The sequence below is a fragment of the Hyaena hyaena genome, unplaced genomic scaffold (genome assembly GCF_003009895.1).
Source record: "Hyaena hyaena isolate Hyena2069 unplaced genomic scaffold, ASM300989v1 scaffold_434, whole genome shotgun sequence".
Taxonomy (NCBI): Eukaryota; Metazoa; Chordata; class Mammalia; order Carnivora; family Hyaenidae; genus Hyaena; species Hyaena hyaena.
In genome coordinates this window covers 70,626-95,219 of record NW_024081069.1, presented here as the reverse complement: position 1 = coordinate 95,219, position 24,594 = coordinate 70,626, and the positions used below count along the sequence as shown (strand labels likewise).

The following is a 24,594-nucleotide window of genomic DNA, read 5'->3' as shown; positions in this document are numbered from 1 at the left end:
CGAGCCCCATGATGGACTCTGCTGACAGTACGGAGCCTGCTTGGGATTCTCTCTCTACCTCTCTCTCTACCCCTCCCCTGCTCACTCGCTTGCTCTCTCTCTCTCTCTCTGTCTCAAAAATAAATAAATAAAAACTTTTTAAAAAGTCAGTGATCAATAACCAAATAAATCAGCCAAAACCAGCAGGTACATTTTTAAAGCTTTCCACAAAAGTATTATTAATCAGGAAGTTGGCCCAGCAGCCTCTGTAAGTTTCCCTAAACAGCTAAGCAGCCTCCCCACCCAAGACCCACTTGTCCCCTCCTACCTTCTCCGCATCCTGCTCAAAAAGCCGCAGCTGGAAGCACTGGTCCAACTTGAGCTTGCGCACATGCCACATCTGGTGCAGGTGCTGCCGGGTGGAGTGCAGCTTGTCCAGGAGGCTGGTGATCTTGGGCACCAGGCTCTGGAAGTCGGCACTGCCTGGGATGCAGTTTCGCCCTGAGAAGCCGTCACTGCAGCGGATACACTGCAGCAGCCGCTGCCCCTCCCGGTCCAGCTCCTCCACAGGGGCCTTCAGCACCTTCTTCTTGAGCTGCGTGTGCTCGTCGATGAGCCGCCGTGAGCCTTCCACGTCCACGGGGAACTCCTTCCGGGCCAGCATCTCCTGTAGGTCCTCAAGGCGTGAGAGTAGGTGCACGGCACTGTTGAAGAACTCCTCCAGGGAGAGCCGCAGCTCGATCCACTCCTCGTGGTTGTAGTCCAGAGAGCCATCAAACTCCTCGGTCAGCTGCGAGGGGTCCACCAGCTTCGTGAGGCCCTCCACGGACACCATGCTTGTCTGGGAGGGGCAGACACAGAGGGGGGGGGGGACTCAGTGATGTGGGGTGGGCGGGGGGAAGACCCTAGGGCAGCCCTAGGCAGAAGACAGAAAGTCAAGGGGAAAGGCTGACATAAATCCACACATTAATAACCACAGCCTAGCTTAGAAAGAGCAAATGAGACAGCATGCACCCCATGGGTCAGGGACTGCAAATCGGCCCAGGTCAGCAGTTTCAACAGACTGGCTGACAGCCGGGACAATCTCTTGAGCCTCTTATTCCTTCCAAGACTTACTGGTAAGGCCACAGTAGCCAACAAATCCTGAAATATCAGCCCCTGACATCCTGCATATCGTAGGATAGGTGGAGAAGCAGAAGTGAGAAATGTGTGGGCAGCAGAAGGGAAGAGAAAGGGGGTGCTAAGAGAGAGGTCTGGCTCACCTCGAAGATGAATTTGGAGCTGCCAAAGTTGGTCTTCTGTTTCTGCCAGAAGTTGTCGGGTTTGATGATGAGGGCCACATGGATCTCCGCTGGAAAGGCTTCCTGCAGCGTCTTGAGAAGGGGCTTGATAAGGTCCCACTTGGAGCCCCGCATGTCGATGATGACGGTGAAGCCACGTTTGCACACGTCCTCACTGTGGGTAGGTCAGAGGTCAGGCATGGTCACTCTGGATGGCTGAGACTTCGGGGAGCACAGTCAACAAGCATCCAGAAATCTGCATTCCTTTTTGTCTGGATCTTTTCACTCCTCCAGCTTCACACCAGGTCTCCTGGCTGCCTTCTAACCCAACTCAAAATCCACTAACTCAGAAAACCTGTCTAGATAAACCCCAGCCAACTTAGGGCATTCTGGCTTCTCCCAGCACTCAGCAGGTAACTCAGCTCTCCCTACCGTCACTCGTACTTGTTGGAATGTTTACTGTTCAAGTGTTCACTGTTGTATTTGATTTTCTTTTAATTCTTGCTCCCATCATGAATCATGCTTTTCCTGTTTGAATTCAAAGTCTTCAAAGACAAGGAGCCTACTGCCCTTAAACCTGACATGAAAAGCTTTTGGTATGAGCTCTGACCTTCTCTGTTCCCACCTCAATGTAGACACTGGTATACCAAAGCAGACAATGCTTTATCACTGAACCCAAAGTGGGCCAAGAAATCTTTTTCCATAATGGGCTCTAGGCTGATTCGACCAATTGATTAGCAATGGTACACAGAGCACTTATAACATGTATTTGCCACCACTGTATTCAAAATGTATTACTTGTAGGGGCACCTGGGTGGCTCAGTCAGCTGAGCGTCTGACTCTTGATTTCAGCTCAGGTCATGATCTCACAATTGGGAGACTGAGCCCAGCGTAGAGCTCTGCACCAACAGCGTGGAGCCTGCTTGGGATTCTTTCTCTCTTTCTCTCTCTCTCTCTCTCAAAATAAATAAATAAAATAAACATTAAAAAATAAAATGTATTACTTGTCATTCAAGATGTATATCAGCTTTTAAAAAACAAGTTGCTGAGTCACGCTGCTTACTCAGCTGGTCAAGGGTGGGGCCGGCTGGGATGCAGTCCAGGTGTCTCATGTCCTTCCATTACACCAGTCAGGATGTAAAAGGCATGTTTCAGGAAGTTAAGAGATGGGAAACTACTCTTGAAATCAAGGCCAAATGAAGTGACAGTGACCATCTTGAACACCAAAAAGGAATCAGGCTAAGTGAATCAAGATGTTGCTACATGACTTATTAAGTAGCAAAATTTATTAAAGCACTTGGACCTTAACTGTAACTCCTAAATAATCAAAGAAAAAAATGAAAGTCAAAATAGTTACAACATGTCAGTTTGGAAGCAATTCTGTTTTGGTAGATAGGGGTCTCTCCTCCCATCCTTCTTGGTTTGTTTAATGTACGTATCTATTTTATAACTCAAAATAGATTTTGGTTAATTCATATTAAAAAAAGTTTTTTCAATGTTTATATATTTTTGAGAGAGACAGAGTACAAGCAGGGGAGAGGCAGAGAGAGAGGGAGACGCAGAATCCAAAGCAGGCTCCAGGCTCTGAGCTGTCAGCATGGAGCCTGACGTGGGTCTCGAACTCATGAACCATGACCTCATGACCTGAGCCAGAGTTGGATGCTTAACTGACTGAGCTACCCAGGCGCCCAATTCACATTTTTATATACATACTGGTGCGGTGTTTTAGGGTGTTTTGTTTCATTTCCTATTATCCAGATAGCACTTGCTTAAACCACTGCACCTGTTGCATGACCCACAAAGGAGTAACACCACCTATTGATCACTAATAGCTACTGAAGGTAAAGACAAAATTGGAGGATTTAGGCCACAAAAGGAATCAGAGCCCCATCTCAGGCATTATTCTTTTTTTTTTCTTTCACAGTTTATTGTCAAGTTGGTTTCCATATAACACCTCGTGTTCATCCCAACAAGTGCCCTTCTCCATGCCCATCACCCCCCTTCCCATTTCCCCTGCCCCCATGAGCCCTCAGTTTGTTCTCAGCATTCAAGAGTCTCTCATGGTTTGCCTCCCTAAATCTCAACCAGTGTTGAGAATGTCACAGCCAGGTGGAGAGACCACAGCTCCTGTGAACCTGTGACTGTCTCCAACATAAAGCAGCTCACTCAGGCCTCCCAGTTAGACAGGAAACTCCCCAGGGAAGGAGACTCTTTCCATTTCTTGTTGTTGATACAAATGACTAGACTCAACAAGAGAGGAAGCCTGGGTCTTTTGTTTCTCCCCAAATCCTATATCCCAAAGGAAAGGGCTTGCCTCCTCTTCTTTGACGCTTACTGAGTCGACAAGTTGCCAGAGTCTTCCATGAATCATTTTCTCTGCCCTATCGTCTGAAAGCACTGTGACTTTTCTTAATTTATGGGATTTCTTTCCCATTATAAGAGAAACACCTGCTAATTATAGAAAACTTAAAATATTCAAAGATCTGTATAAGAGAAGCTAATAATAAAAGTAATTATTATTAGTAATATTCTTACCGAGTTTTTAGTAATAAGTTATAATACTCTGGTCTATTTCCTTCCAGTCTTTTTTGTGCATGTAGTCTTCTTACTTTTCGTTGCAACATAGAGGTTTTTTCTCATATCTAAAATGTCTTCAAAATTATGACATTTAATGACACATAGGCCATCTTATACTATACCATAACTTATTTAATCATTCTCATTATTTCTTTACAGAAATGCAAATCAACTTACATGTCCACTAGCAATGCATGAGAGTAGCCTCCCCTTACTGTCTCATTAGCACTGGTCATTGAATCTTTTTTCTTTCTTTTTTTAAAAGTTTTTAGTTTACTTATTTATTGAGAGATTGAGAGATAGAGAGAGAGAGAGCGAGCACAAGTGTGTGGGCACAAGGGGCAAGAGGGGCAAAGCGAGAAAGAAAGAGAGAAAATCTCGAGCAGGCTCCATACTGTCAGCGTACAGAGTGTACTGTCAGAGTTTGTGGGGCACAAACTCACAAAACTGTGAGATCATGACCTGAGCCAAAATCAAGAGTCAGACACTTAACCCTCCGAGCCACCCAGGTGCTTCTGGCCATTGAACTTTTTAAATCTTTGCCCATTTTCTAGAAGAATATTGTATTACATTTAAATTTGCCTTTATTTGATTACCAGCTATAGCTTATTGTTCCATAAGTATTTCTCCATAAGTTACCTAAAGAGTTCTTTTATCTATTTTTATCTATTTTTATATTGGAGTTTATTGGCTTCTCTCACTGTTCTTAGCTTCATTTGGCTTGACTTACATTTGTTGCATGCCTACTATGTCAGGCACTGCAAGGTGACCATGGGCCCTGCCTTTCCTTCGAGATGCCCAGCTTCTTGTCTCCCTGCTCCTCAGACTCCACTGCTGTAACTGCAATTATGCTCACATCTCTAACAACAAATAGTGACTCTCCCAGTATGTATATGTGGGGATCAACAGCAGCCTACACACTATTAACTAATAATCCCTGACAACTGAAAGTAGAAATCAGGCACCAATATTCTCTAGGAAATTCTCCCTACCTCAGGAGATGGGGACAGATGCCTAGAGGCTGAGTGCTGAGAGCTAATCTAATTGGCATCTTTCAATGAAAACAATCCTATCTCCTAAGGTGCTCTGTATGTTTGGTTTCAAGTAAGGAGCATAGTTGGGGTAGGGAAAAGAACTTTTTAGCAATGCTTAGCCTATGCCAGAGCCTGTGCTTGGGCACTTGACACCCATTATTTCATCTTATCCTCATAGTAACTTATAAACTTGGTACGGTTATCTCCATGTAATAAATAATGAAACAGAGGCATGGAATTTGCCTAAAGCCACATGACTATGAAGAGGCTAAACAGAGAGTCAAAACCAGGACTTTACAGCCCACACTCAGAGAAACGGGCACCTTCCTACACTGTTGGTGGGAATGTAAACTGGTGCAGCCCCTCTGGAAAACAGTGTAGAGGTTCCTCAAAAAATTAACAATAGAACTCCCCTATGACCCAGCAATAGCACTGCTAGGAATTTACCCAAGGGATACAGAAATGCTGAGGCATAGGAGCACATGTACCCCAATGTTCATAGCAGCACTCTCCACAATAGCTAAAACATGGAAAGAGCCTAAGGGTCCATCAAAAGATGAATGGATCAAGAAGATGTGGTTTATCTATACCATGGAATACTACATGGCAATGAGAAACAATGAAATCTGGCCATGTGTAGCAACATGGATGGACCTTGAGAGTGTTATGCTGAGCGAAATAAGTCAGGCAGAGGACAGATACCATATGTTTGGACGTATAAGTGGATTAGGAGGAACTTAACAGAGGACCATGGGGGAGAAGAAGGGGGGAAATGGTGGGGGAGAGGGAGAGAGGCAAACCATGAAAGACTCTTGAATGCTGAGAAACAAACTGAGGACTGATGGATGTGGGGGGGAGGGGGGGATGGGCATGGAGGAGGGCACTTTGGGGATGAGCACTGAGTGTTATGTGGAAACTAATTTGACAATAAACTATTTGTAAAAAAAAAAAAAAAATTAACAATAGAACTCCCCTATGTAGCAGTAGCACTGCTAGGAATTTACCCAAGGGATACAGCAGTGTTCATGCATAGGGACACATGGACCCCAATGTTCATAGCAGCACTCTCAACAATAGCCAAAAGATGGAAAGAGCCTAAGTGTCCAGCAACAGACGAATGGATCAAGAAGATGTGGTTTATCTATACAATGGAATACTACACGGCAATGAGAAAGAATGAAATCTGGCCATGTGTAGCAACATGGATGGACCTTGAGGGTGTTATGCTGAACGAAATAAGTCAGGCAGAGGACAGATACCATATGTTTGGACGTATAAGTGGATTAGGAGGAACTTAACAGAGGACCATGGGGGAGAAGAAGGAGAAAAATAGTTGGGGAGAGGGAAGGAGGCAAACCATGAAAGACTCCTGAATGCTGAGAACAAACTGAGAGCTGATGGGGGAGGGGGAGGGGGGTGATGGGCATGGAGCAGGGCACTTGTTGGGATGAACACGGGGTGTTATATGGAAACCAACTTGACAATAAACTATTTAAGAAAAATAAGTAAATAAAATAAAATAAAGCCCACACTTAGGTCACTATATCATACTATACCCTACCATATTGCCACTACATGTGGTGTTTCTGTAGGGGGTAGGGGTTAAGTGTCCATGATGGGGGATTAGATTAGGATGCTCACAGGAGATGAGGGCTCTCAGTGTATGCCCTGCCATTCTGTAGTCTGTGCAAAATCACAAAATCACAGAAACAAGAGAGCATGGCATATTGAAAAGTTCCAGCAATTCACTTTGGTTTTGGCACATGAGTAAGAGTCAGAGAGTGATGAGGGGTACTGCTCTGAGTGCTTTAGAGGGCACTGTGCTGTGCTCTGACCCCCCTCTTTTATATCATCTCCCCCAGGGAACAAGGAAATTTGCCACATAGAGTCTGTGTTGCTCCCACCCACCTTCTAGACTAAGCTCCTACCACCTAAAACCCTAAAATTCTCTGCCCAAAGGGCTCTTACCCTACTTCCTGGGCCCACTTCTTTCCCAGGTTCAGTCCCCCAAGGTCAAGAAACAACAGCAGTATAAACACAAGAATGTGGCTAGAATGTGGCTATGTGAGCTGAAGTGTCCACATGCATATAGGAAGACAGAGCTGGGCAGTGGGCAGAGAAGGGAAACAGACCATGGACTGGGGGGTCCATCTCCCTGGATTGCCAAGTTCTAGCATAGAACTCAGAGCAGTCCAACAAATATAAATGTTAAGTTGGCCTCCTAAGTCACTATGAAGATGCATTTGTCAAAGTAGAGAGTAGATGCGTTAACAGTTCATTAGCTTGCTATATTAATTTTCAATATTTACACATAAGGTATGTGGGTTCCCATTGGCTTTCTTGCCCTGGGCATCACAATGTTAGAAGCAGGCCTTCTGAGAAGAGGGAGGAGTGGAAGCAGACCTCAAATCAGGATGCATCTCATACCATGGCAGGAGTGCTGGATTCATTCTAAAGGCAATGAAGAACCACTAAAGGGTGTCATTTAGGGAAGGAACATGATCAGGTGATTCGGAAGGATGGCCCTGAAGCTGTGCAGAGGGAGAGTAAATCAGGGTTAACCAGAGGGAGTGGCAAGAGCAGAAGCAGAGAGACTTCTTCCTTTGGATCTTTGCTAAAATGCCTCCTAAATTAAGTCTCACTTGGGCCACCCAATTCAAAGCTATGGCTCTCACCTAGCGCTCCCTATCTCTCTGCCCTTATTTTTCTCCTTAGCACTTATTAGTGCTGGATCAGATATTTTACTTATTTACTTATTGTCCTACTTCCTTCACTAGAAAGTGACCTCAGTGAGGGCAGGGAGTTTTGTATTGATTCCACTGCTGAATCTCCAATGCCTAATACAGTGCCTGGTGCTTGTTAAGACTCAATACACTGAGGTGGCACTTAAGGGAATGGAATCTAGAACAGCCTTCCTTAGTCTGAGTCCTGGCTCCATCGTTCATTTATTGAGGCACTTTAGGCAAGTTACTTTTAACCTCTATGCCTCAGCCCCTTTGCTGCAAAACATGAGTGAACATGAATACTAATAGCTATAATACAGGGCAACTTAAAGGTTAAGTTTGTTAATGTGCATAAAGTGCTCACAATAGTGCTGGACACACAATCTGTACTATGTAAGTCTTAGTTGCTAGAAGAGATGCGGTGGGTATCCCACCAGGGACCCTTTATTGATCAGTGTGCCCAGCCTGCAGCTCTAAAAGTGTTGTAGCTATCAGCTTACACCTGAGACCATCTCTGGAGACTTTCCTTCCGCTGATAGATGACACTTCTCCCAGAGACATGTGGGCAGTGACAACCTCACACCAGGTGTGTGTGTTGGGGGGGGGGGGGTTTGCTATTACAAAGGTGCCAAAGCTCAGACCCTCTACCACAAGATGGAGTAACTATGAAGTGTGACTTATGCTGCAATGCCTTCTCATTCTCCAAGTCAGTCTCCAGCTAGACTTTATCTGAGACCAAATCCTTGCTAAGTCCCTCTTCTTCCCTACTCTGCTTCTCCACTCCCTTAAAAGTTTTCTTGAAAAGAATGCCCTTAATAAATCATTTATACCTGTATCCTCATCTCAAGAAACACAGCCTAAAACAAACATCCACAAATTTCCTACATACATGAAATTCTGAAGGTAATTTGATATATAGTCTGGAAATTAAAAGAAATCCAGGTTGCATATTTTGACTCAGGAATCATACAGTGACTGGCACAGAGTAGGCATTCAATAATATTTGCTGAATGAATACATTAAAGAACTATGGTAGTAGACAGATATGCATAGAAGTGAGTGAGCACCCAATGAAAATGAGTAAGATGAAAAAAAGCTTCTTGAGTCAAAGATAGAATTTATGGGAATATCAATGTTTAAAGAGATGGGAGAAGAAAGTAGATGAGGCTGAGGGAAAAAAATACAGAGTTTAGAGAAAACCAAGGGAGAAGTGAAGTCAAAGAAATCAGGGAAGAGAGGATTTCAAGGAGAAATTGCAGTGTCAAATGTTGCAAAGAGGTAAGTCATTAACTGAGGTCAGAACTTTTGCATTTAGCAACTAAGAGGCATCAGTCCCAGTGGTCAGGGCAATTTCAGTGGGGTGTTAGCACAGAGATTGGGTGGAGCAGGGAAGCCGTCTTCCTATTTGATCTCCGAGATGATTGTAGGAAATGTCAAAGTCATCTGAGGTTGCTTTTCGTGCACTCTTATCCCTGGCCCTGCCTTCTCAACCCTGGAAACAGCCAGGGTCTGCACACTGCTCTGTGGCTGCCTGAGCCCCAGCTGGCTCCCAGCTGGCCTCTTCCCCAAGCCTACATGCCCCAGACCTCTCTCCGTCTCAGCATGGTCGATGGAGAGCAATTTGAGTAAACCAATTTACCCTGGAATATAACAGGTAGCCTTCCTTTTCCCTATAGGTTATTTACCTTTTAAATGATATTTATTAGCTCAAATTAAATGATCAGCGGCACAGTACTACCACATTGTATATGGGGAGGCTGGGAGTGTAGAAAGGTGAAGGTTGGAGCAACAGGCCTTTAAATCCACTAAAGAGAGGAGAGGAGACTGAGTGACCCTGCCCATCTCCCACACCCCTTCCTTTAGATAAGAACACAGCCAATGCTCACTCCCCACTGCCCCATTTGTTTCCCATCTGGGGCTTGAGACCTGGACCCCCTGGGCCAGCTTCTCACAAAGGGCCAGCCCTTTGTGATAAATTACAGTCTTTTCAAACTGCGTGGTAAACTGTTTCATGGACTCTCGGAGCCCTCAGGCCCAGGACATAAACGTATACTTTATGATTGATCGGATATTTCTTGTACTCAGTTCTAGACCATTTACTCTTTTGTTCATTACATGACACCGGAGCTGTTTTCACTCGGGAGAGCTTGTGCCATCTCAAAAAGGCATTTGCACTGCTTTATGCCAATGCTTCTCGAACATTAGTGGCTTTCATTATCACCTAGGACACTTGTTTAAAAATGCTGATTTTGGGAACCCATTTCAGATATTATGATGAAAATCAGCCCGGGGTAAGACCCAGGAGGCTCTCCAGGTGATCCAGGGACAATACCTAGAGTCTGCAAGGTGTGGCTTATGGGAGTTTAACGATACTCATGTCTAAATCAGATTAGGATAGGCGTTCATAAACAGGTAGCGCAGAGCTATACCATCTGGGCAATGTTAGCAAGGTGAACCCACAGCTATGCTCTACAGGAGCCTGTCAAAAATGGCAGCAGGTTTCTCTCTGTATCCTCCTGTTCTTTCAAACGGAACCATTTTTTGGAAGCACAGGCTTGGGAGGATTTCTGTGCTTACAGTGCACTTCTCTGCTTCTGAGCTCCTCCTCTCTTGGCCTAGAGAGGCTTTCCCTGAAAGGCCCGGTGGCTGCCTTCCCCCACATAGCAATTTTGTGCTCCACCAGACACCCACCGGAGACCTGCCTTCCTGGGCTTCCTCTCTACTTCTAAATTGCTGTTAAATCACAAGGAAGCCTGACCTGCAGGCTCATCTAAAATATCTGGGCAAGTCCTGGGTTATCTCTGGGTCCTCCAGGCCCTGCCCACATCTGAAGTCCCCAGGGGTATCTCTTGACCCATTAGGCTGTGAGTGGTGTAAGGGCTTTCCCAGGTCTGACTGGTACAGGTGTGCAGGGTCCCAGTGGTGGGCAGTGAAGAACCAATAAAGAGGCATGTTACCACTGACCCTTTTTTAGTCCTGGCAGTCCCCAACGCCAAATAGAAGCCACAGTTTTGCAGCACACTATTGAACCCAGTCCTCCAAAACGGTTTTCTTAGGCAAGCTTGTTACTATTGCTGGTAATGTATTCAAGTGTCTTTGGAGGAGGCTTAAATTCTCCGTTCTCTAAACCACTTCCAGCTCATTCACACACTCACAGGATCTGTCTGCTTGTTGGCCTTTGGACTTGCGTTTTCTACCTTAGCTGTTATTACCATCCCAGCCCTGTTTCATAAATCTGAACACTCAATGCCTTTAGCCTCAGTGGGGAGGGGCAGAGATTGAGATACTCAAGCTAAGAGTTGCTCTGGGACCTGAACAGTGGGGCAAAATGCCTGTCAGGTCAGGGCTTCACCCTGGGTTACAGGTTTGGCTTCAGGAAGCCAAGTTGCCACTTCCTCCCAATTACTGCTCCCTCACGAGGTCCCTGGCCAAGAGAAGCCCAAACCATCCCTCTGGATTGCATGTTATCTGTGCCTCTCTGCACTGACTTATTAGTTTCAATCTTGTATTAGACTTTGGCCTCTCCTACCTCTATGCCTTTGTGCTTGCCCACACCAACCCCATCTTTTGCTAGATAACTCCTGTTCATATTTCAAAGCTCAACTCACATGCCTCTTTCTCCAAGAAGTCTTCCTGTACTGATCGATTTCCTCCCATCCCACTCCATCCCCATTGGGATAAAGGTTCTTCCCACACATTGCCATGACCTTGTCCTTACTCTGCACGGTAGCTATCGTATGTGGGGTAACTATGGCCAGGCTCCGGCTGATCAATTTCTTTATCCCTCACAGAGGTTTATATGGCTTCAAAATGAGAGCCTAGTATGAAGATGCTTCATAAATAATATGGTGTCATGTAAATATGTCATATTATTCATTAATTTATTCATCTAACCAATATATACTGAGCCTTTACTTTGTGGTTGGCCTAGTGGTAGACCCTAGCAATATAAATGTGGACAAGACAGAAAAATGAAGGTTACATTCTATGGAAAGAAAGGGACACAAGATAGTAGCTACATAAACAGAATAAATACAAATTGTGGTAAGTCTTAAGAGCTTAGCGGTGGTCAGGACAGGCCAGTATGAGGAGCTGACATTTAAGCAGAAAACAAAACTATAAGAAGAAGCTAGTTAAGGAAATACTGTAGAAAGAATAATGCAGGCAGCAGCAATGGCCTGTGCAAAGGCCCTGGGGTCGAAAAGAGTCTGTGTTGTTCGCTGCTCCTCCATTATAGGGAGGAAGCAGAGACAGCAAACTTCAGTAAGGATAGAGAAGACCAGCAGTCAGATCTAAGCTGGAGCTCAGAGGAGCTCAAAAGTCAAACTGGGGAGAGATATAAAATGAGAGTAAAACTAATGAAATGGAGCAATTGTCTCTGATAAAAATGGGACATACACATATTAATGATAAAGGCTAATTCAATTGAGCATATGAGAACCTATGTATGCTAAGCATTTTATTCCTCACATGAAACTCACAAGTAGCTGCTATTATTATCCCTCTCTATAGCTAAGGAAACTGAGGCTCAAAGAGGTTGAGCCACTTGCTTAAAGTCACCAGGAAGAGTCAAAATCAGTATGTGAATCTGTTCTCTTTGATTCCAGTATCTGTCATGCTACCTTGTCTCAGAGAGACAAAGGCAGCTTGAGCCTGAAGCCACGTTAATGCTTACTCCTGCTAATCCTTCATTTTAGAGCTGAGGGCAGCAAGTTCCCAAGCCAGAAAGTGATTTGCTCAGGGACCCACAGGTGGGTGGATGGTCTGGCCATGTGGGCCACACATCCAGCTGTCAATCTCCCTGCTTCGGGTCTTCTATTAAGCCATGGGAACTCTGGAAACGAGAAGAAAAATTCTCCCCGACATCAGATAACCTGGTGTGGAGGTTGAGGGTGACGCCCCTTCCCCAGGAGTGAGGACCGTCCTGCTGACGGCTCCCACTGCCCTCTGGCAGCAGAGGGGTGGCCTGACCCTGTTTGCCCCAGCTCTTGTGCTGCCACCTGAGATTTATGCCACATCCATGAATGCCCGGCAGCTTCTCGCTTGAAACAACTCCTGGCAAAAATACAACCTCAAACCATCCCAGTGGCAGGTGGAGGAGAGAGATCCACAATAAAAACGCCCCGGCAGACCAGGCGAGGGGGCAACAAGGGGGTGTGCTTTGTGCGTACTGCTGCAGGCTGTCCGGTTGGTGCAAACTGTGGGGTTCTGGGGGTCAGCAGTGTAGGGCTCAGAATCCTAGAGCTGGGGCCCAGGAAGGTCCAGTGCTTGAGCTGTGATGAACTCATTTTCAAATCAGACCTACTCACCAAGTTGTCAGGGGAGGCAAGAAATTGAACACTGTGGTAGAGAGCTAGACTGGTCACTGAGCAGTGGATGACAAAGCGGAAGGACAAGTAAGGACTTCCCGTTTAATGAGGGCAATCTGGCTTTAATGAGGGCAATCTGGGCCCTGCCACACCCCGCTCTGGCCCTGCAGGTGCAAGCCAATCAGCATCGTGGGATGCTTCAGAAGGATGACTGGAGAAGTCTTACCCATGCTGCATGGACCGCCTTTAATACCTGGACACAGTTTTCCACAAGCAGACGGAAACCGGCAAAGGGAGGTAGAGAGAGGAGTCCCAGTGAGTCACCTGCTGTGCCCTTTTCCCTAGAACTGTGCTGTACCCCTGTCTCCCTGGAATCATGTCATGACTGACTTCTCCATTCAGAATTCAAGCAAAAGAAAGATCTCTGGAGTTTGAGAAGGAAAAGATGCCCCTGAACCATCTGGGTTGGAGTTCACATGCCATTCTCAGGCCTTGGAGAGTCTCTGGCTGTAGGGTCTAGATTTCCTTTCAATTTTTCATCGCTCCCTCTAATTTGGGTTAACCCTTTTCTACTCCTTATTGCTATTCTCATAGCAGCGCTCTGCAGACTGCCCCAAACCACACCACACCCATTTTCTTAAACAACCAGAAACCAGCAGGTGTTAAAGTAAAGTGTTAAAGACACATTAGCACCTGCTTTAAGCTTTCTAATTGGTATAATCAGAAGCAGTAAAAAGAACGTGGAGGAGACAGTGCCTTACTGAGAAAAGAGCCACTCTCCAGGGAACACCTTAGAATGAGGTGTAGTGAATGAGCCTTTGCTGGCATAGACAGTTCTCAAAGTCACCCTCCACAAACGTGGAGGCCTCCTGGATGGCTAAAAGGTAGGACAGAGGAGCTCTGAGATGTGGCAGGACCCCCTGGCCTGTTGTGGACCTCTCTTGGCTGCCTCACAGGTGACTGTCCACCATCAGCTGGCTTTCTGTCACAGTGTGAGGTTCAGCTACCATCCAGGGCTTCTCAGAATCTCTGTCAACCCATCCAGAGGTTTTTGCTTTGTTTCTTTTTGTTTGTTTGTTTTATTGGAAGACACTGTCTACTTTCTCAGGTCATGATTATTCCGCAGAATTTGTGTCTTCTACCCATGGAACAACACATTTTTTGCTTCTGAGCCTCTGACCTGTGATGCCAGGGCTGGGGGACAAAGGTCAGAGTAATTCTTTGTTCTAACCGAAGCCTCAATTCCTCCTCTGCAAAGTGAGGAGACTGACTAATTGGTCAGAGGTTCCCTGGAGATTCAAAGGTACATCCATGGTTAAGTCACTACTATGCTAAAGGTTCTGTAGATTTCCTTGCCAGTTTCCAGGTCTAGGAGCTCCCCCTTGTCAGTTCCCGAGCTCAGCTTTCCCAGAAACAAACTCAATTCCTGCCCAAGTCAGAGTCCCAAGGAAGCCTCATACTGGAGAACAAAAGAAGAAGGTTGCCATTTTCTAGGTCTTTAAAGTCTGTTCCCTAATTCCACTCAAATGAAGCTGTTTAAACAAACAAACAAACAAACAAATGCTGATTGCAAATGTGCTGGAAGCAAGGATGTGGCTGATTCTCTTTCTTCCCCTCTCCACCTGCCACCCCTCCGGCACACCGCACCCCCCACCAGGTTGTAGTAAAATATTAAATAACACAGACTCAGGCTCCAAGATTACCCAGGTGTGGCCATACGCTGATAGGTCTAGTGGCCTAAAAAACACAGCAGGACCTTGCATCTGCATTATTGACTTGTCCTAGATGCTGCCTTTACACAAAACACTTTCTAAAAAGTCAAATCTGCTCAGATAGTCAAAAGAGCATGCCACAGGCTGAAGGGAGCTCCCGAAGAGAGTTCTAGTAATGGCATGGATGGCAGTAGTACCAAGGTGAAAGTATGCAGCCTTCCAAAGGATGGCTACCTCAGAGGGACCAGCCTGGGTTAAGCTGCACAAACCCTGGTGTCCTGGCTAATCCACCAGGTCACCTGGCAGTCTCAAACACAACCTCCATTCACCAAAGAAGAGGCCTTGCTTTCTACAACAGACTGGCTTGGGGACAGGGCACATGGAAGGAGCTACTCTTTGCTGGGAAAAGAAGAGCTTAGAAGCTCTTAGACAAGGACCAGAACAATTGCTCGTAGACGTCTAGGGCTGGCTAGCAGAGAGGGATGATGGCAGAGGGGCACGTTCAGGGAGGCTGGGATGAAAATCGACGTGGCTATTTCACGACTGCAGCCTCCTGTCCCATTTCCCACGGTGTCCACAGAGCTGTTCAGCCCTTCCTTCTGGGGCATTCAGAACATGAGGCAGAAACAAAACAGAAACCAAAGTAAGCAGAGGAAAAGAGCGGAAATGGAAGCCACGACCTCTCCACATAGCCCTCCCTTTCCCTGTCCTCCAGAGAGCCTCCAGGGCTGCGCTCCCCAGGCCTTCCTTACGGCCCCATCTTTCTCCCATAGTCAGGCCGGGTGAAAAACAGTATCTTTTAATGTTAAAAAATATCATTAGAATCACTGATTAAAAATCTGTGAGTAGGAAGCCAAAGATGGATCTCCTGTCCCTGTCTAACCACAGCACCCTCAGTCACCCCAACAAAGACACAGGGAACTTTTTCAAAATGGGGAGAGAGAAGAGAGAGGGCCCAAGAGAGGCTGCAAGGTGGGGCCAGTGTTGCCCACCTGCCTTGCTCACCCCGATCCCCGTTGCCTTCACTACTCCTCCTCCTCCTGCTGCATCCTCACCTCTCCCCACCCTCGCAAGGGATCCTCCGCTCTCCAGCGGGGCTCTGGTTTCCTGGCAGGGCAGGTGGAATCCTCATTAATAAACCACACGTTTCCTCCGGGAAACAGTCTTTGGTCAAATCGCGCCTGTGCATACCTCCATTCCTCCCCCTCAAGAAATGGTACTTTCTTGAAAGCCTGGGGCTATTTGCCTACAGCACATGCAGACACATGCCCAAACATACCCACCAACACAGACACCCTCGGCTACCCCTCACACAGTTACCCCTGCATGCCCACCACATTTTACCAACACAGGAGCCCTCTTTCCCAGGGGGTGGGGGGCCCTCTTCCTGCAGCCGGCCTTCCTTCCCTCAGACACCCAGACAGAGGTGCCCTGGCCAAGGGCACTGATGAGGTGGAAGAAAAACCCTGTGATGGCTTAGGCACAAGTAGGAGCCTGAGAGTGGCAAGGGAGGTCACAGAGAGCCAGACAGAGGAAACCTGAGGGAGAGGGACATGTTTGGAACTTGACACTAAACAGGGAGGGCTCCAACGGGTGTTTGTTCCCACCTGCAGCTAGCTCAGAGCCTCAGAAAGCTCACATGTGAGTGGAAAATCCTCTGCTTATGACACAGGGGACGTCCTGGCCTTCAGTGCATGACACCTCTGGGGGCTACCTGCTGTCCGACAGGCTCTCTCCCTGTCAGGGGGCAGTGCAGAGTTGCAGCAACTGGTCCCAGCAACGCCGCCAGCCAGCAGGGCAGCCCTGGCATGTCTGAGCACTCTCTGGTCAGCATTTCACCCTTTTAAAGTGAAGGGATTCGCCTGGCTGATCTCTACAGCCCCTTCTGCCTCAAGCTCCAGGATTCAAATCCACTTACTTCTTTTAAAAATCCAGGTCAAATTTTATGTCCAATAAATTTTTTCTGGTTAAAAAGGATACAGGGCGAAAACCCGACAGACTCCACCAGAAGCCTACTAGAACTGATCCAAGAATTCAGCCAAGTTGCAGGGTACAAAATCAACGTACAGAAATCGGTTGCATTTTTATACACCAATTATGAAGCAACAGAAAGAGAAATCAAGAAACTGATCCCATTCACAATTGCACAAAAAACCATAAAATACCTCGGAATAAACCTAACCAAGGATACAAGAGATCTGTATGATGAAAACTATAGAACTCTTATGAAGGAAATTGAAGAAGACACAAAGAAATGGAAAAACATTCCATGCTCATGGATAGGAAGAATAAATATAGTTAAGATGTCATTACTACCTAAAGCACTCTACACATTCAATGCAATTCCATTCAAAATTGCACCAGCATACTTCTCAAAACTAGAATAAACTATCCTAAAATTTGTATGGAACCACAAAAGACCCCGAATAGCCAAAGTAATACTGAAAAATAAAACCAAAACGGGAGGTATCACCATCCCAGACTTCAGCCTCTACTACAAAGCTGTCGTCATCAAGACAGTATGGTATTGGCTCAAAAACAGACACATAGACCAATGGAACAGAATTGAGAACTCAGAAGTGGACCCAAAAGTATACAGCCAACTGATCTTTGACAAAGCAGGAAAGAATATCCAATGGAAAAAAGACAGCCTTTTTAACAGATGGTGTTGGGAGAATTGGACAGCAACATGCAGAAGAATGAAACTAGATCATTTTCTCACACCATGCACAAAAATCAATTCAAAATGGATAAAGGACCTGAACGTGAGACAGGACACTATCAACACCATAGAGGAGAAAGCAGGAAACAACCTCCTTGACCTCCACCGCAGCAACTTCTTACTTGACACATCCCCAAAAGCAAGGGAATCAAGAGCAAAAATAAACTGTTGGGACCTCATCAAGATTAAAAGCTTCTGCACAGCCAAGGAAACAACCCAGAAAATTAATAGGCAACCAACGGAATGGGAAAAGATAGTTGCAAATGACATATCAGATAAAGGGTTAATATCCAGAATCTATAAGGAACTCACCAAACTACACGCCCGAAAAACAAACAACCCAGTGAAGAAATGGGCAGAAGACATGAACAGACACTTCTCCAAAGAGGACATCCAGATGGCCAACAGACACATGAAACGATGCTCAGCATCCCTCCTCATCAGGGAAATACAAATCAAAACCACACTGAGATACCACCTCACGCCAGTCAGAGTGGCTAAAATGAGCAAATCAGAGAACTCTAGATGCTGGCGAGGATGTGGAGAAACAGGCACCCTCCTACACTGTTGGTGGGAATGTAAACTGGTACAGCCCCTCTGGAAAACAGTGTGGAGGTTCCTCAGGAAACTAACAATAGAACTCCCCTAGGACCCAGCAATAGCACTGCTAGGAATTTACCCAAGGGATACAGAAATGCTGAGGCATAGGAGCACATGTACCCCAATGTTCATAGCAGCACTCTCCACAATAGCTAAAACATGGAAAGAGCTTAAGTGTCCATCAACGGACGAATGGATCAAGAAGATGTGGTTTATCTATACCATGGAATACTACATGGCAATGAGAAACAATGAAATCTGGCCATGTGTAGCAACATGGATGGACCTTGAGGGTGTTATGCTGAGCGAAATAAGTCAGGCAGAGAAGGACAAATCTCATATGTTTGCACGTATAGGAGGATTAGGAGGAACTTGACGGAGGAACAAGGGGGAGAAGAAGGGCGGAAATGGTGGGGGAAAAGGAGAGAGGCAAACCATGAGAGACTCTTGAATGCTGACAAAAACTGAGGACTGATGGATGTGGGGGGGAGGGGGGGATGGGCATGGAGGAGGGCACTTTGGGGATGAGCACTGAGTGTTATGTGGAAACTAATTTGACAATAAACTATTTAAAAAAATAAAAAATAAAAAAAAAAAAGGATACAGGGGTGCTGATGCATAGGGGCACATGTACCTCAGTATTTACAGCAGCACTCTCAACAATAGCCAAATTATGAAAAGAGCCTAACTGTCCTTCAACTGATGAATGGATAGAGAAGACGTGATTTATATATACAATGGAATACTACTTGGCAATGAGAAAGAATGAAATCCTGCCATTTGTAGCAACGTGGATGAAACCTGGGGTATTATGCTAAGTGAAATGAGTCAGCCTGAGAAAGACAGATACCATATGTTTTCACTCATACGTGGATCTTAAGAAACTTAACAGAAGACCATGGGGGAAGAGAAGGGTGGAAAAATAGTTACAAACAGAGAGGGAGGGAGGTAAACCATAAGAGACTCTCAAATACAGAGAGCAACTGAGGGTTGACGAGGGATGGGAGAGAGGGGCAAGTGGGTGATGGGCGTGGAGGAGGCCACTTGTTGGGATAAGCACTGGGTATTGTATAGAAGACAATGTAACAATAAATTATGTTAAAAAATAAATAAAAATTTAAAAAAAATTTTAAGTTTTGAAAATAATCAAACTAAAAGATCACTGTGTGAAAATTAAGTATTTTAAAAAGTTTAAGTTTTGCTTCAATTAACTATTTCCAAATAGAAAAAAATAAAATATCTTGAAAAACTAAAAAAAAAGATTTCCCCCCCCTCTGGTTAAGTCCATTTAACTGGTATGCCTGTTTAACCATTGCCTTGAAAACATTCAATTTTGTCTTTTCCAGTGGATCCTAGAACTTCAAACAGACTGTGAGTCATCCCAAGGGCAAGAACTGGGTGCCCCCTCACTAGCCCATAAGTTCAGGGGTAACCTGAAAAAGCCAGAGGATTACTGGACCATTCTCTCTGAGCTGTGCATATATAAGAACTAAACAATCATCCTGTGTGTGCACCGAATGAAATCTTGACCCATTGGCAGGTGTCCTAGTGGAACACCCCACCATGGTCAAGGCTGGTGAAGGGTAGGAGTGATTCTTGCCTTCTTCCAAGTCCAAAACAGAGAGTTTCCTTCCAGGAAATGGGTTTGAGGCCTGAGTTTCTTGCAGAGGAAAACAGCTTACCTTTGGGAGATAAGTGCACATTACCTTCCTGGGCAGAGAATCGGCGGAGAGGGGCAAGTCACAGTACTAGGTTAAGACCCGGCCTCAGGTACCAGGCCAAGAGTTTCTGTGCAAACCTGGCCCATGAATTACTAGGGATGACAAGAGATGAACTTCCAGCTAACAACGGCACAGCAGAGTCTAGGAGACGCAAGGGGAGAAAAACATTGGTTTGGGGGTTTTCGAGTAGCTAGAATGAGATGGGGTGGGATGGGGGGAGGCTCTAAGAGGAAGGAAAAGAAAGGGCAGGGCCATCAGGACACACACGTGGATATGTCAGTAAATTATCCAGAAAAGCATTTGTCCTGAGTCACCACAGCTCTGACAAAGTGCTCCTGTCTGGGTTCCTGGAGAAGTGGGGCTGGCGGTCACACCTGCACAATTTGGAAACAGGAATACCCCTCCTCAGTGAGACAGAGTCCACACCATGACCTCGCATGCGCCTCCATGCTTCATCTTTTGGCAAAGGGCTCTGCCTTCTCTCTGCTGCAGAGCCAGTCCACCCACACCCTGTGGGTACTGCCTGTGGGTACAGTCCTTTACACAGGAAAGGCGACATCCCAAAGGAAACCTGCATCTGGCCTCACCGACTCCATGTCTAGAAGACAGAAAGAACCTGGCACTGGCCCTGAGGGTTCCAGGCACAAGACACTGCCGTTTCCCCTTGGGGAGCTCCCGGTCTAATGGAATTCTGCCAACTTGCGAGGCGCTGTTGTACAAACTCACTAAACAAGACTTGCCATCTCTGCCCTCAAGAAGCTCACTATTCATCAAGGAGAAAGGACCGTGGACAGTCAGAACTTAGAGAAGAGACAGGGACCATCACAACTTTATGATGAATTTTCTAGATTTGAAAGTCTTTCTCAAACATTGTTCAAATTATTTGTTCTGTTTAAATGATTGATGCTGACCTTTCAAGAATTTTTTAAGTGTTTTTATTTAAAGCAATCCAAGAAGAGAAGAGATGAAGTAGAACAGACAAAAGGGAGACATTCTTCTTTAAGTAAAAGTTACAGTGGCAAACTGGTACAGAAATTTTTTGCAACTAGAGAGTATATTCACCAGGATTATACTTTCAGCAACAAAAAGTCCTAGGTTGTGGTGTTTTTCTTGTTCTCATCTTCTGTGTTCAGACAAAGAAAACTGTCTAAAGGCAAGGCTTTAAAAGACAAATGAAGACTTTTATCTTCAATGTTTGTGGCTGATGAAAACAGCAAGGGATATAGGAGAAGTTCCAAGAGGTAAGTATGCTTGGGGCACTGTGACTTGAGTCTACCTTAGATGGAAGACAAACCAATAGGAAGGATTTTTTTTTTAATTTGAAAAAATTAGAAAAAGAAAACTTTATAAAACAAAGTTAAAAATTGGTCTAGATATACCACATTATTTATGCATTTTCCCCAAAAATACCAGCATAAAATTCCCAGTTTCAAATGGCAATTATTATATACCCAAGTTAAATATTTTCACAAACATAATGTTATTGAATATGCACTAACATTCTCTGAGAAAGCTTATATTAAACCCATTTTGGGGTGCCTGGGTGGCTCAGTTGGTTAAGCGTCCAACTTCGGCTCAGGTCATGATCTCATGGTTTGTGGGTTCGAGCCCCGCACTGGGCTCTGTGCTGACTGCTAGCTCAGAGCCTGGAGCCTGCTTCAGATTCTGTCTGTCTGTCTCTCTCTCTTACCCTCCCCTGATCAGGCTGCCTCTCTCTCTCTCTCTCTCTCTCTCTCTCCCCCTCTCCCTCTCCCTCTCTCTCTCTCAGAAATAAATAAAACATTAAAAAAATTCTTTAAGCCATTTTGTAGTTGGAAAAAAGTTATTACTTGATGCTTACTTAATGTTCAGTATTTTAATAAAATTTTAAAATGTAAAGTCTTGAAAACCCAAGGTCTAATGAGGAGAGAGCAGAATACTATCATTTAGAGCCTCTGATAAAACCTGTCTGTGTCTTTGGGTAGCTGAGCAGAGGAGCTCCACCACTTGGGGGCAGCATGCCTACCTTGCCAGCATGTATATAATAAAGAAAATCTCTCTATAAAATTAGTTTTATAACATAAAATGTCATATATGCCTAAAAATGTCCACCACCCCAAACACCAGTAAAGGACACATGATAAGACCTAACCAATGATAGGTGAAGCAAGAAATACAAAACATGTCAATAATAATCATATTGTAGAGAAGAGAAAAACAGCCTCAAATCTAGAATCCACTAAGAAGAAGAAAAATAGATCCTTTTTCTCCAGTGCTAGGCTGTCTCTCCAGCATCTATGTTCAGGGAACTCCCTTATTTCCAACACTGACAAATAAATCAGAACTAAATTTAAATCATCCTGATTCCCTAGCATGAATTCCAGAAAAACCTGCAGTGGGACTTATTTCACCAGTCATGTTAAAATGTACCTAATCAAGGTAGCACCAGAAATGTCAGCTTCCCAGTCACCTTGCTGTTGATGAGCCATAACCTTCAGCAGCCCAAAGCAGAAAATGCAGGGCTACACTTAAGCTTTGGAGACTCACTCGCCACTGCTGCCCAGAGACAAACTCCAAGGAGACCTAACTTGGAAGGCAGATAAGGACTTCAGTTCAGATGAGCACAGAGCAGGTTAACAACCACTTTAAGCCAAGCCAAGAACTGACTGGCTGCACAACCAGCCAAGGAGCTGAAACACATCCAAAGGCAAAACTAAAAACTCACCGTGGGCAAAAAGCAATTAAGGCCTTCTAGATTTCATATCAGATCCAACCTTCAATGTATGGTTCCCATTAAGAGGACTATTAGTTCAGGAAAATAAAAAGATCTGACAGACCCCCAAAGGGGAGGCCTTGTGACCAACTCCTTTACTCTTTTCAAATCCAAGATCGGGCTTAGGTGTGTAACACATGACCGTACATTTGGGTTTCTTGATGATGGTGGTAACAATGTTTGCACAGTGGGGCCTGGTTATTGATGAGCAAATAAACAAATCTGGAGAAATGTCAAGACTTGGAAGTCTAAGGCAAAGCATACTGAAATATAAATTGGGAAATTTGGAAAGCAATTTGGCAATATGAGTCACTAGCCTTAAAAAAAATCTATGATTGCCAAAAATCTATCCCAAAGAAAGTATCTAAAAAGTAGATAAGAATTTATACACAAAGGTGTTTACTGGGAGTTTATATATAGCGATGAAGTTTTGAAAATGATAGGGTCAATTAAAATATGATGCATTCTAAGACATACTATTATGCATAAAAAGTCTTGAATGTTATGAAAATATTCTTCTGGTATAATGTCAAGTGGAATAAAACAAGAAGCAAAATTAAATGAGCAATATAATTCAATTATTTTTTTAAAAGCTCTAAATGAAAAAAGACAGGAAGGAAATACGTCAATATATTAATTGTCCCTATCTCTACATGATAGAGTACATGATTAAAGTACTGTCTTTATTTTAATTTTTTTTAATGTTTTATTTATTTTTAGGAGAGAGAGAGACAGCGCGAGCAGGGGAGGGTCAGAGAGAGAGGGAGACACAGAATCTGAAGCAGGCTCCAGGCTCTGAGCAGGCAGTCAGTACAGAGCCCGATGCGGGGCTCGAACCCACTAACCGCGAGATCGTGACCTAAGCGAAAGTCGGACGATTAACTGGCTAAGCCACCCAGGCGCCCCTAAAGTACTGTCTTTAATTCTTTACATTTTTCTATACTTATTTTCTGTATTAAAGAAGTGGTTTTCTAACTAATAGAAGAGATTAAGACTTTATCACACTACTAGGCATATCTATTAATTCATTCAGTGTTTTTTTGTTGTTGTTTTTAATATTTTATTTATTTCTAGGAGAGAGAGAGAGACAGCGTGAGCAGGGGAGGGTCAGAGAGAGAGGGGGAGTCACAGACTCTGAAACAGGCTCCAGGCTCTGAGCTGGCAGTCAGCGCACAGCCCGACGCGGGGCTTGACCCCGTGAACCGCGAGATCATGACCTGAGTGAAAGTCGGACGCTTAACCAACTAAGCCACCCAGGCGCCCCTGGTGTGTGTGTTTTTTTTTTTAAATGTTTTATTTATTTCTGAGAGAGAGAGGGACAGTGCGATCAGGGGAGGGTCAGAGAGAGAGGGAGACACAGAATCTGAAATAGCTCCAGGCTGGGAGCTGGCTGTCAGCACAGAGCCCGATGCAGGGCTCGAACCCACAAACTGTGAGATCATGACATGAGCTGAAGTCGGACGCCCAACCGACTGAGCCACCCAGGTGCCCCTCATTCAGTGTTTCTTATAAGCTTGCTAGATGGTTCTGACCTCACTGCTATCACTGCAATTAGCTCTAATCCTAACCTTAAGCATCTCCCTAATCCAGACTTTGACAAAACAGTGCCAGAGTCAATGAAGGACAGGTGATAAAATGAGGTCCCTACTTTCTTTCTTTCTTTTTCTTTTTTTTTTTTAATGTTTTTAAGTTTATTTATTTTGAGAGAGAGAGAGAGAACAAGCAGGAGAGGAACAGAGAGAACTGGGGAGAGAGAGAATCCCAACCAAGCTCCACACTGTCAGTGCAGAGTTCAGTGTGGGGCTTGAACTCACAAACTGTGAGATCATGACCTGAGCCAAAATAAAAAGTCAGTGGCTTAATGGCCAGAGCCACCCAGGTGCCCCCAAGGTCCCTACTTTCAAGCAAAAAAAAAAAAAAAAAAAAAAAAAGGGAAAGACCTACCATTTGTTCTCAGCCCCTTCTGAGTACCAAGTCCTGGGCAAGGTTCCATCTACATGTTCTTGTATAACCCTCACCGCCACTGTGTTTGGTAATCCCTTTATGCCTCTTTTACAAGGTAGGGAAATTGTGAGCAAGCAAACACATTTCTCCTTCTAGAGCAGAAGTTTCTAGGTTCATTCTTCTTGGGCTGAACCCCCTGCCTCATTTCCAGGATCAGGACTTTGAGCCCTCTCGTCCTTCT

At 44.9% G+C, this 24,594-nt stretch overlaps 1 protein-coding gene across 1 annotated transcript in view; it reads right to left on the bottom strand.

Annotated features, from left to right (window-relative positions):
• LOC120245870 (kalirin) overlaps window positions 1-24,594 on the bottom strand; it is a 298,908-nt gene that overhangs the window by 256,654 nt on the left and 17,660 nt on the right. Inside the window, exons 4-5 of the mRNA XM_039253041.1 lie at window positions 1,242-1,434; window positions 308-820 (exon numbers count right to left, since the gene is read on the bottom strand). Coding sequence (XP_039108972.1) covers window positions 308-820; window positions 1,242-1,434 — 706 coding nt within the window. The remainder of the gene's footprint in view (window positions 1-307; window positions 821-1,241; window positions 1,435-24,594) is intronic.